The following is an 11,810-nucleotide window of genomic DNA, read 5'->3' on the forward strand; positions in this document are numbered from 1 at the left end:
TGAAGCGCCTTGTGGAGTTTCGTCAGTACTGCCAAACAACTCCTCTTCTGTGACGAGACCAAGCTTAAACGTCGTGCACTGCGAGCATGCGTGTATGAGCCAAAAACAGGTTTTCGCTTTTCTGCACAGTAGCAATTTTGGCCAGAGCGGATATGCTGGTAACAAATGAAGCAGCCCGGTGATCTACCAAATATTCAGAGCTTTGAGGAAACCGACAGCAAAACTGGTCATGCTAACAGCACTAAACTAAAACGCCTTCGCCAAGGCTCTCTGCACCATGCATACGTTTTCAAGGTACCGGTTTGAACGTAATTTTTCACCTTATCAAAATGTGGTGCTAAGGCGCGTTGGGGAATTGGCTCTGCCTCACTTTGCCGCGCAGATTATCTACTTCTAAGCTGAGAGAGGGAGTTGGGAGGTCTTGCAGGATCTCTTTGAATTGTTCTTGGATATTCTTGAGGTAGTGCAGAACTTCATACCTCGAGAGACGGCATGCGAACGCATGGTACTTCAAAGGAGTCTGAAGCTAGGAGGAGGAGTGTTTACTTGCCACTGAGGAGTAGAGAGTACCTTTTTCCCACATTGAGAATCTAACCTGCTCGCAAGTATCTCCGTATACTTGTAGAAAAAGGGCATGCGTATTATCTCGACAGTGCTGGGCCGTAAAGCTGGGTCTTTTTGAAGCATACGACTAATAAGGTGCAAAATCTCCGCAGCGTACGCCTGCGGCGGAACATCTAAGCGGGTCGGTGGGGGAGCATTTGTCACTTTTATGGCAAGCTCGATGACATTATTCGCTGAACGTTGCACGCACAGCCGCCAAACACCGGTTTGAGTGATTCGCCAGGGAAATTGTCATGTGTAGTTCCTCTTCAGGAGTGCTCAAGTGGCTTTTTAGTCCAGTAGTGGCCAAGATTGTCCTCTTTGCATATTCAAATTTTAGCTGTACCAGTAGCTAAGCTATCCCAGCCTCAGCAGACATTCCTTACCATTGTACGGATGCCTTAGGCAGCAGAGCTCGTACAAGACACATCCAAGGGACCATATATCTGCCTTGTATGTGTATCCGTTGGAGGAATGCAATTCGGGTGCCATGTATAGGGGCGACCCCACAAACGAGCTGCGGATTTTCGTATGGCTAAAGCTTTTGGCTACCCCGAAGTCCCCCAGCTTCACAAGTCCGTTACTGAATAACAGTATGTTGTGAGTTTTTATGTCCCTATGCATTATCTGGCTTGTGTGTAGATGGTGTAGCCCGAACACGCACTGAACAAATATGAGCATGATATCATGCTCTTGGAAGAATGGGCTGTTGGAGTTCTTGCCTTGCGCCTTAGGGAGTGCAGGAGGAGTCCGCATGCGCGCCTCCTGCTTAGCAAGCAACTCCTTTCTGCGAAGAACCTGGGACGCAAGGTCGCCTGAATCTGCGTACTCCATGACGATTGACAGCTTCTCCTCTTCTGGGTCCAGATGAGCTTCGACAAACTGTATAATGTTAGGGTGGGGTTGTAAGTCTTGCAAAATGCTTGTTTCATTCCACGCATCTTGCCTTTCCTGAGAAGTCAAAGGCCCAAGATTGACCTCTTTGATAACATAAAATTTGCCTGAGCGGAGAGAAAGAAGCGCCTTGGCATTGCAAAATAACACGTGAACAATTGGTTCCTTGAAAGAGACACTGTTGTGACTGTGTTTTTCAAGCTATTAAAACTGCATTTTGCATGGGCTGTGATCTGCATATCATGGGCGGATTGAGTCAACTGTAAAATTAGCACATCTACTGGATGATGCCGCACAAACCAGAGCTGGCCTGGAATGTCATAAACCTGCATTAATGCTGAGGTGTGAAATGACCTAGAAGCCTACAGGTTGTGGTGTCCTGCGCGAGATGACAGTCTCCCTGAGAGCCGGCCCCTATTTTCTTAACCAGTTCGTACTTCTGCATCGTTGGAGTCCTCAGAACATATGCTGGAGTCTACAGGAGACGCCTTGTTTTGGTTCACTTGCAGCTTTCTGACTGATGATGCAACTTCTTTTTCGTGCTCCAGCAGAGAAAGTTTAGCACATCTATCTTGGTGCAGATTTGATTGGACCAAACAATTACCATTTGGCCCAGTGCAGAAACTCAGCACAGTAAATTGAAACTAAATTTGCCAGAAGCTTCGGGTAAAACTCTTATTTATCGTTACGCCCGGTTACGGCGTTAGTAGTGCTGCTGCATGCGTGGTGCAGCATTATCTCCCCCGAAAGCGACCAAGAGTCTCTTTTTGCCTTGCCAACTGGCATCTGCTCTGAGCTTTTTGCATCATACAAACCTGAAGACAAAAGTAATGCTGCTTCATTGCATGCAGATTCGCCACGTGGGCGAGCATGTTGCGGCCCGTAATGCTCATGACAATCATAAAGACGAGAGGTGGGAGCGGTGATACAGTCGAATCAGCAGACTGCATGCGTGGCACCCAAAGAAAACGATTAACGTCCTTAATTGCGAACACTAACGTCTGGTGCGCTTAATGGAAGCAGAGCGTGAGAGATTCTGGTATAGCAGGTCAAACTATGCTCCCTTCGCAGCGAGTTCACTGGCACTGCCAGGGTTGTAGCAGCAAAACATCGTTCAGGCAGAACTTACACACTGCAAAACGTATTCAGACTGAATTTTAGAGTGCTCTCACTAACAGATTCATCTGAAAGGCCATATTTGAGGCAGGAGCTGGCTGTTGCATGCAAGCTCCTTCTGCCATAACGAGAGACTACCCCCTCCCTTTTGCTTTTTCCGATATATGTATCTGGTACATGAGGTGGTACGTGTAAAACCCAACAAATTAGGGCAATTTGCTCGAGCCGCAGCTCCGTAGTGAGGCAGCTGAGCAGGTTCCAAGCCAGCAGCTTGTGCATGCCAGTGGCTGCCCTCGCCTGAATACAGCCTTTTAAAAGAGTTTACTACGAGGACCAGTATGGAAACCTGTATAAATGTTAGTAACGGAACGGCATTTCCGCGCTTCGCTGTGGGATGTGCCAGTAAGTTTGCTCCGCAACCGTACTGGAGGAGGGCGTGTGTGGAAGCGCTAACACTAGTGCCACAGAAGCTTTCGTGATTGACGAGCTGGCTCCACAAAACCAAAAACAAGGTTTTAATGCTTGTTGTCTCAATTGCAAAAGCTATTTCTCTCTCCGGCTGAAAAGTTGCCCGCTGCCTGCAAGCCTGTGTTTTTGCGGTCCCTGGAGCAAGTAAGGTATGCGGCTAGTTTAGTTATTGCGAGGCACACACTGGAGCATAAACAAAGATGAAAATCATGATGAAGGCATTTGCAGGAGCTGCTGACCTGCGTGATGACCCAGAAAGTGAAGTCACTGGAAATAGCGACCAAAGAGACATCTGTACCAACCGCTTTGTGGTGGAGACGCTGCTGGCCTTCTCTCCGAAATTTTAGCTTGAAAAGGTATTCCAAGCAAAGAAATGGCACAATACGTGTTTTGCGTATCTTGCATACTTAGGTACTTCGCTCGGTTCGTCCAAACCAGTGGTGTACACACCTATTCAACTTCAGTCCATTGAAATGGAAAAGAACGGAACAGAGAAGCCGCCGTTCTCGGTATGAGTTGACTACGCCTGTAAATGTATGTTGCTTTGATGACTGAATGCGTGTGAGTTGTTTTCGGGGTTCTCTACTATGGCAAGCGACTCTCATATCAGTTTGCAGTACGAAGCCCACTTTAGGAACAGCGGCAACTGCTATGAAGATAGACAGAGCTGCAACTTAGCTGTGCTGTATAGTTTTAAAGAGCAAACGGAATTGTGGTGCCAATGAGAAACAGCACGTTGCTAACTGCGCAAGGCACATGTTTCAAATCTAGCAGTATGGACGAGGAAGTTGGCGTGGCTTGCCTCTTCATTGTGATCGTGATAACTATGGAGACCAATAAAAATCCTGGATGTTGTGGTTGGATCTACAGATGTAGCTGCGCCGGGCGCATATTGCACGTAGTTGATGCACTTGGCGCTCTAGCTCTCTGACATAGTTTTGAATATCCCAGACGTTTAAGTCAAAAGTTAATGACACCTCAAAGTTGTACTGGTTGCCACGGCATACCGTGGCTGAGCCCATCTCGGCAATCAGGAGTGGAAAATGAGGGTGTTTTGCGGCAGTTTTTGTAGCATTCATCAGTGCGGAAGCGGCTGTGAAGCTGCAACCGGAGGCCAGGCATTGCGATGAGAGCAGCCTCCTGAATTTCTCATGAGTCTAGGGTCTTTGTTTGACAACGTAAATGCGGGTGGCGGTAGAAGGTGCGAGTTTATATATGAGTAGTCCTCAATAAGACACTTAAGCGACTCAGCTGCGCTGCCAAATACTTCCTCTTCGACAAATTGCGTGTAGTGATGCACGTGTGCCTGCACAAAGTTTGGCTGGCTAGCAGGATGCTTTAAAAGCGGAAGCCACTGCTTACCCATCTACAGTATCCGGTGAAATGAGTACCTCGCACGAACTCATACTTCAGAATTACCTTTCTGGAATATAGCTTCAAAAAGCGGCTCAAGACGCGCTCAAAGTGGTGTCGAATTTCACATGTATTTAATAAGCTTAGGAGGGACGATTGCTGCGGATAAATTAGGTGAAAGATGGAGCAAGAAAATTCTGCTTGGCACCAATACATGAAAGGATCCCAGAACCTGTGACAATCTGCATTGGCGGCGCCATTACAACCCGGGCGTCTCGCTATCGGAACATCTGCGGTCGTTGTAAGATAGATGACCAAACTGTAAAGGCTTACATAACCAGGTGGTGGAGTTGCACATATGCCCAGCCTGATAGAGCCTCTACAGAACGAGGGGAACCGAAGGTACCTTTTCATCCTGAAAGCAACGTAACTGCATACGCATTCTGAATATGTTCGACGAACAGCGACACACCATGGTTTCTGTTTGTGGCGGCATTGGAGAACAGCATACCTGTCAACATACTGAACAATATCACCAACCAAGCAACTGCCCCTGAACAGAGCTGCCCAGGCTAGGCACCTGAGAGCAACACTCGACTCCAAAGAAGCAATAAGGGGATCAGAAACTGAGCTTCTAAATATTCTTCAGCTAAAAGAATGCACGAGCAAACTGCATTTCTAGAGGTTGCCTCACGTGCTTGCTTTTGGACGAATGTCCAACAGCTGGTGACTCGGCGATAGAATGTCTAGCAGCATGTCTACGCAACGCGGAGCTATTTGGTTTCTTGTAGGCCCTGTTGGTAGACTGCCTCTGTTTGCAGCCTGAGAGAGGCTGCCATGCAGATATTGTTGGCGTGGCTGCGGCTCTAACGGCGCCAAGGCACTGACCAGAAAGTGTAGTCCCCTGTACGGGACGAGATTGCTACTAAGATCCAATAGATCCACGTCCAGCGGGCCACTGAATCTTACTGAACTAAGGAAATACCCACAAGAACGGTGGCACAGACTCTTTTTGAATGTGTCCATTTCACCACTTCTGCTGGGGATAAACTCCGTGAGTTTTGCATGAGGCTACTGCGGCTGGCAGTTAGTCTGTCTACGCTGAAGGATAAGCTAGACGGTAATAACGAACCTTGTCAAGTGCGCAAGCATTTGAGAAGCCATCGCGTTAGCGTGTGCAAATGGCTGTGCTTCGTCGAAAGGCCGTAATTGTGGGATCTTCTAAGCGCAATTCGCACAGTCGACCCCAGATTGTCAAAGCCTTATCAACCAATTCACTGACTGTACAGTGCAGGTATGCATTGCACTGTACAGCCATAGTCTGCTGACTATATACAGAGCAACTTAACGGGCTTCCACCGGCTGCGTAGCTTACTTACTTGCGTGAGAGAGTCGTTGCAGAGAGGCAGCACGCACGTTGCATACTGATGAAGCTTCTCAAGAGCCAGAGCGGCGTTGTACGGTGACGTTATTACATCATCTGTATCCCCAGGGCTGACAACGCAAGCGAAGCGTCCGAGCTGTGGATGGAGATCGGCCATCACTGCACAGAAAACACTCCGCTTAGTGACAAATCTCTGGAATCCTTCATCGTCATAGAAGCCTGTAATCATTTGGAAAAGCAGGCAACAGCAAAGCCAGGCGGGAACCCGCTTACTCTCGAGACATTTAGTCCCGAGTCCAGAACCAGTCCCCCCACCAAGAGAGTGAACGAATAAAAATGCCTGTGGAGGTGCATTCGCAGCAGTTAAAGACACTCTGGTGTTGCACAGCAGATAAGACATTCGTAGCCCCGCCGTATTATCTTTAGGACTCCATAGGAATTGAAAACAGGCAGCGCTGGCTTGTTCTGTACTATCTTCAAACTCCCCAACTGCTTCTAAACCAGCACATTGCTCGTTTTCGCAGTTTTCTCGCCTCCAACACCTACAAATCTTACCTGCGGCGAATCACAGTCTTCCAGAGCCCGAGAAACTTTATCAGCAATTGATGAGCCATGTAGTTGCCCATATACTTCATAACCATGTGCCCTACGGAGCAGCACCAGTTGGAGTGTCTGTCCATGAGGTAAGCTACTGACAATTCGCATCGTTCCCTAAAAGCTTATTAGCAATATTGTAATATTTCGGCTTAACCAGACTCTCCAGGGGGCAAAGATTTATTATGTTTCAGGTCACCAGTTGTTTCCAGCGCCAGAAACATCAGTGATGAGGAGTGTATCATCGAAGAGGGTGCTCAAAGGGCCACGCAGAAGCCGTTGTACGACACCTTCTTCCATGTCCAATAACAGTGCCTACACATATTGTCGAATTGCAGCGCAGTGCCGCCGCAGCTTTGCAAACGAAGTAGAAAAATTGCTGCTACCAAATGTACACAATATGGGGAGAAACTGCAGTTATTGAAATCCCCACTGGCGCATTTGCATACTCTTGCCTTAAGTCGCCTGGACCAAACGTCACCTTTCCTGAGCCGGTTTCACAACATAGTGCAGTATGTGTGGCGCCGAGTTAGTCGTACAACCACCTGTTGCGTGAATGAAGACTCGTTTGTTTGTACCGTATGGAGTAAATTCTCAGCAGAGTACCTGTCTCTGCAAAGCCTAAAAACCGATGACATCCCCTCGTCGAAAGTGCTTGCATTCTTCCCAGCAAATGCAAGTGTCTCGGGAGGTAACGTAGACGTGATTTTCGGCGCTGAGTGAGCATGCTCCTCGAGAAGCATTTCCCACAGTCGACTGCCTATCTGATTCCCGCATTGGCCAACCTGAAGTGCGATTACTTCGCGGGGCATTTCATCCAGGTCCCTTGCTGTCTTGGCGCTGCTGCCGACACTTCATGTGAAAGCACTCAATGCACCAGCGTATCCACAGTGTGCTTGCTAGGCACAATCAGCCCATGTTTGATGCGGCTGGTCCATATAACTTGAATCTAGAAACGGAAAGAACCCGATGAGAGCATGTATTTGCCGGTATCGAGTAGATCCTGTTTGTGTATAGTCAACAACCATCGCCCGGTGAGCCAGTGCAAGTGTTTATTGTCCGCTTTGGATGGTCACTAATGATTCAGGTAGGGAATAGGGATATATGTCTACGCAGGACTCCGATAGCGCGCAAATTGCGATCACTTCGCGGGACATTTCATCCAGGTCTCTTGCTGTCTTGGCCCTGCTGCCTACGCTTCATGTGAGAGCACTTAATGCGCAAGGGTGTCCATAGCGTGCTCGTTAGGCACAGCCAGCTCATGTTTAATGCACTTCACTCACATAACGTTAATTTCTAGTGGTAAAGGACCCAATGAGAGCATGTAATTGCCGGTGTCGAGCAGACCCCGTTTTCCTGGAGCCAACAACCATCGGACCGCGAGCCAATGCAGCTACGCGTTTCGTACCCCGTTTGGATGGTTACTCATTGTTCAGGTTAAAAATAAGGAAATAAGCCTCTACGCAGGATTCCGATGCCGTGCAGGGTGGCTGCGTAGGCTTTTTCGTTGCTAGCCACAGTTGCGTTCTTCCGTGTGTGCCATGTGAATGACGAGCTGTCCTCAGAGGGACTCCTAATGAAACAAGCACTACGACTAGCACAAATTTACCGTATGTGGCGTTGCATCTAATGTTATATTCATGCATGCAGTGCGTAGTAGTGCTGCGCGAATCGGCCAAGCGATACTGGAAGGTCTGCACTCCCTGGTACGGCCCGTAACATGATTGACGAAATGGGGATCGCCATAATCCGTGGAGGCTTGAAAATATCAATTTCGTATATGCTACCGTTAGTGGGCTCTGATGCCAAAAGCGTACGTTTGCGGTTCACTACCACCACTCACTACTGTTCACCACCCCCACAGTTACGCTTTACTACGCCGTCGCAGCTCGATCTGCCTCACCTCTGCACTGTGCTTATTTTGAAGCAAATAAGGCCCGTACATAAAGCAAAATGCCCCTGAATAATGTTTTTGTAGCCGGGATTTTCCATGGATTACTTGGATACGAAGGATTACTAGCGCGCACTGATGTTGATCAATGACGAGTCAGCGATGCAGCCGTTTTTCAATTAACGCTAAGCCCCTCATTATCCGCGCAGTCGAAGGTTGGTAAGGCTCAACGCAGTTACATGGGCGGAAGCTTCTTCACTCAGCCGCAAACTACAGCAGTTTCGGCCAGAGCGTCCAGGCGATCCTGCGCCATTAAAATACCGTGAATTTGATGGTTCCTCCTTCTTATATTAGCTAACTTCGTCAGCCATTCCTCTGAAGCTCCGGAACACTTGCAATTCAAAATTACTGGGAGAGGCAGAAAAGTCGTAGGTTGCGAAACTGCGAAATGTTCGATTCGGGGCGTTTCAGCGCACTCGACGTATTCAGTGAGCGCGCTGCCGGCCTCCTTGAGTGCGTAGGTGCTATATCGACAAATTTGGAGGCACACAACCCCTGGGAACTACTCCTGTGAACATAGCCTACGTCTATTGCTGGCAGCAGGGAAATATAGCAACGGTATCGCCGATTTTCGTAACGAAGCTGCACAAGACTGACGTCATATTCAGCAGTGAGAATGCAGGGAGTATTATCTGGCTGATTTTGGCTGGACCTAAGAGAAATACATTTTAAAATGTACTATAGCATTTTAAACGGATCGTGCTGGTAAATTTATTCGTCAACTTGAGCCACAAGTGCTGCTCCTCTCTTCGCCCATGTTGCTTCTGAGTCTTCCTCCAATATTGGTAGTGGGGCCGAAACAATGAAGTTTGAAGAACCTGGTGCAGAAAGAATAGCCAGGGGGACCAGGTTTACAACAAATTCAAAGCAGTCTGCGACAAAGCCGTGATCTCCACGAGTTGCAGATCAATCACTTAAAAACTGCTTACCAGAATCGCCACACGACCCGCTCCTTCTTGATGTGCAGTACAGGGGGCAATCATATGCTCGTTCGGGGCGCTTGACAAGAGCTAGAGGCACTGGTTCAAGCCGCAGGAGGGGCAATGGAGAGAAAACCTCCCAGTAGTCTTGTTCAACAAGGGCCTAAAATGCATGGCTCGGCAAAAACTGCAGCAGCGGTATCGAGCCCTTGCCAAAAAATAGTGAGCAAAGTTGCCAAATACATCCTTCCTGAAAAATTATCCGTCCTTTCTTCTGCTGATGCTTAACAACGCGAGCTACAGTTCTGTCTACCGGGCTGATGGAAAAAGCGGCCCAAGTGATTTTCAGGGGACGGGCAGAATGTGGCGCAAAGGTGATTTTTGCGGTCAAGGCACTGAAGCTGGCAAAGCAAACCCTGTGAAAATCTGATGTGCAGATTGAAGCACTATCGGTCTGAATTTCACACAACATCCTCACTTTTTCTTCCAGTGACCAACTGGCTCCATGCAGAAAAAGCCCCGATACGTCATGTGCAAACCCTGTGCTTAGCCCTTCACCTCGACGCTTCTGCGCTGAAGAATCTTCGTTCAGTGTATCGTCCCCCTCATCGATAACATGGAAGTTGAAACCTACGGCATCAATTTTTAGGTTGTTTCGCCTTGCAAAGTGTTGTAGCATCGCTGTGCATACGCTCCGGGGGCTGAAACAGCCAGGAAGCCAGAAAGGCTGGGGGGGTTGTCCCAGGAGCCACAATTTCATGAAGTCCACGCGGCGCTTTAGATTTGCCATCCAGGCAGCGAGGCCAAACCCCATGGGATAGCTGGCTGCTGCTACTGCCTGTGGCACCCGGTTTTGCCTTAGGCACTGATGCATTTCCTCTACTTCCGGTGTGTACTCTACAGCTCCCTCAGCTGCGTCCTGTGGAACGAAGCAACAACAAGAAAGCTTAAAATTGCTTTCCCAGATATCCGTTTCTTACGTCAAGCTGCAGGACGTTCCACGGAATACAGCACTCAACAGTGCTATACTATGTGCTATGGGCTACACCTGAACGATCTGCAGGCGTTTTTCCGTGATAGTAATGAGCGTATTGTAACGCGATAGCTCTTGAAGCAACACGGCATCCATTGCATTCTCGTAAGATTCCGGTCTTGACGCGGCAGCAGCTTTTATGTTGAAAGGTGGCGGTAACTGAGTGAGCAGGAGACGTGCACGCTCCGTGAAATCATTGCTGCTTCCAGCTGAAGAGCTGTTTGGCCCAGATTCCGGAGTCACGACCTGCTGCTGCTGTATGCGCATTAGCAGCTGTTGCATTGCTGAAGATTCCGCAGCTGCCACGGCGATTGAAGCGTTTGCTTGCAGCCCAAAAAGCTGCAACAATTGCGTTCACAAATCGAAGATCGAGTGAAAACTATTGAGCGGAGGCTCATTATGATTGGGTGCTGGATATAACATTTTGCATGACGTTATATTCGACATCTCCAGGAGAAACAGCATGAGTTCGTTGAAAGGTAACGAGAATCTGTTGGCATTGTAAACATTCAAACTGAGGTCCTAACCTCTGGCTCCTCCTCGGCGCGTAATGATTTGAGGTATGCAAGAGTCTCAGCACACGTACAACCGGGAGAAGGGGCGTTGAAAGGCCCAAACGGCGACTGTGGAGAATGTGTTTCCGTTTTGTCCTCTGCAAGCCATTCCCTACACATGTGATAAAGGAGTCTCCTGATGGCAGTAGAAAACCCATTACAAACAGCAGCGAGGCAAAATCTGTCCTGGGCAACTTGAATTAATATTTTTCCTGGAAGCTTTTTTTTAGGCAACGTATCAGCCTCTTCCATAAGCAAAAAGTTTGAGAAACGCAAACAGGGGTGTGATGGCGTATTTTAAAAAGACTGCAACGTACCGGTCCCATTCGTCTGTAACTCGGCCACCGTAGTTGACTTCGGAAACAAGGTGCTGCAACAGGCTCCACGGTAATGGCTGCAAACTGTCTGGTGGCACGGAAGCCAGAAGCTGCTCAAGCGATATTGCTAAGTCACTGAAGGAGAAATCCACGGGACGAACCCAACCCAACGAGCCAAAACGACGACGGCCAAGGAGAAGCGCATGTAGGAAACACAGCCTATACACAACTGGCCTTAGCGTTGTTGCTCTTGGATGCGTATCCTGCAGAAACGAGTAGCGGCGCACAGTACCTATGGATCGATCAGGAACTTGTATTAAGAACAACAGATGTATCTGCATTGAAACTGCAACCTGCTCAGTAGGCTACTGGTCGACGTATATCCTTTTACGGAGATCAAGCCTTTCCATGTGAAGTAATGGGCGTACAAGCCAAGTGGGAGCAGCTTCGGTGTAAATTCGAATTAAGTTCTGGCGCAGCCCTTGAGGTGGCTCATATGCAAGTTTTAGGCTTCTCTGTGAACAATGGAGAAGAGCAGAAGCACCAAACAACCGCAGTGTCGCACCCAATTCGCAGTGATTGTGGTGTCAGCAAAAGTACTTTCTGGTAACATCAGACTCTAC

The 11,810-nt window shown here is 48.4% G+C and overlaps 2 protein-coding genes across 2 annotated transcripts; both read right to left on the minus strand.

Annotated features, from left to right (window-relative positions):
• Positions 1-337: 337 nt before the first annotated feature.
• ENH_00003390 (NEK kinase, putative) lies at positions 338-2,738 on the minus strand (the record flags this gene model as incomplete). Its single annotated transcript, XM_013578046.1, has 6 exons — positions 338-398; positions 596-797; positions 990-1,554; positions 1,935-2,039; positions 2,313-2,441; positions 2,670-2,738. The coding sequence occupies 6 exons, from the start codon at positions 2,736-2,738 to the stop codon at positions 338-340; spliced, it is 1,131 nt and encodes a 376-aa protein (XP_013433500.1).
• A 7,587-nt stretch (positions 2,739-10,325) lies between these two features.
• Positions 10,326-10,598, minus strand: ENH_00003400 (hypothetical protein, conserved; the record flags this gene model as incomplete). Its single annotated transcript, XM_013578047.1, has 1 exon — positions 10,326-10,598. The coding sequence occupies one exon, from the start codon at positions 10,596-10,598 to the stop codon at positions 10,326-10,328; it is 273 nt and encodes a 90-aa protein (XP_013433501.1).
• Between the last annotated feature and the right edge of the window lie 1,212 nt (positions 10,599-11,810).

Source organism: Eimeria necatrix, genomic scaffold, assembly GCF_000499385.1.
Source record: "Eimeria necatrix Houghton genomic scaffold, Enh_scaff10, whole genome shotgun sequence".
Classification (NCBI taxonomy): Eukaryota; Apicomplexa; class Conoidasida; order Eucoccidiorida; family Eimeriidae; genus Eimeria; species Eimeria necatrix.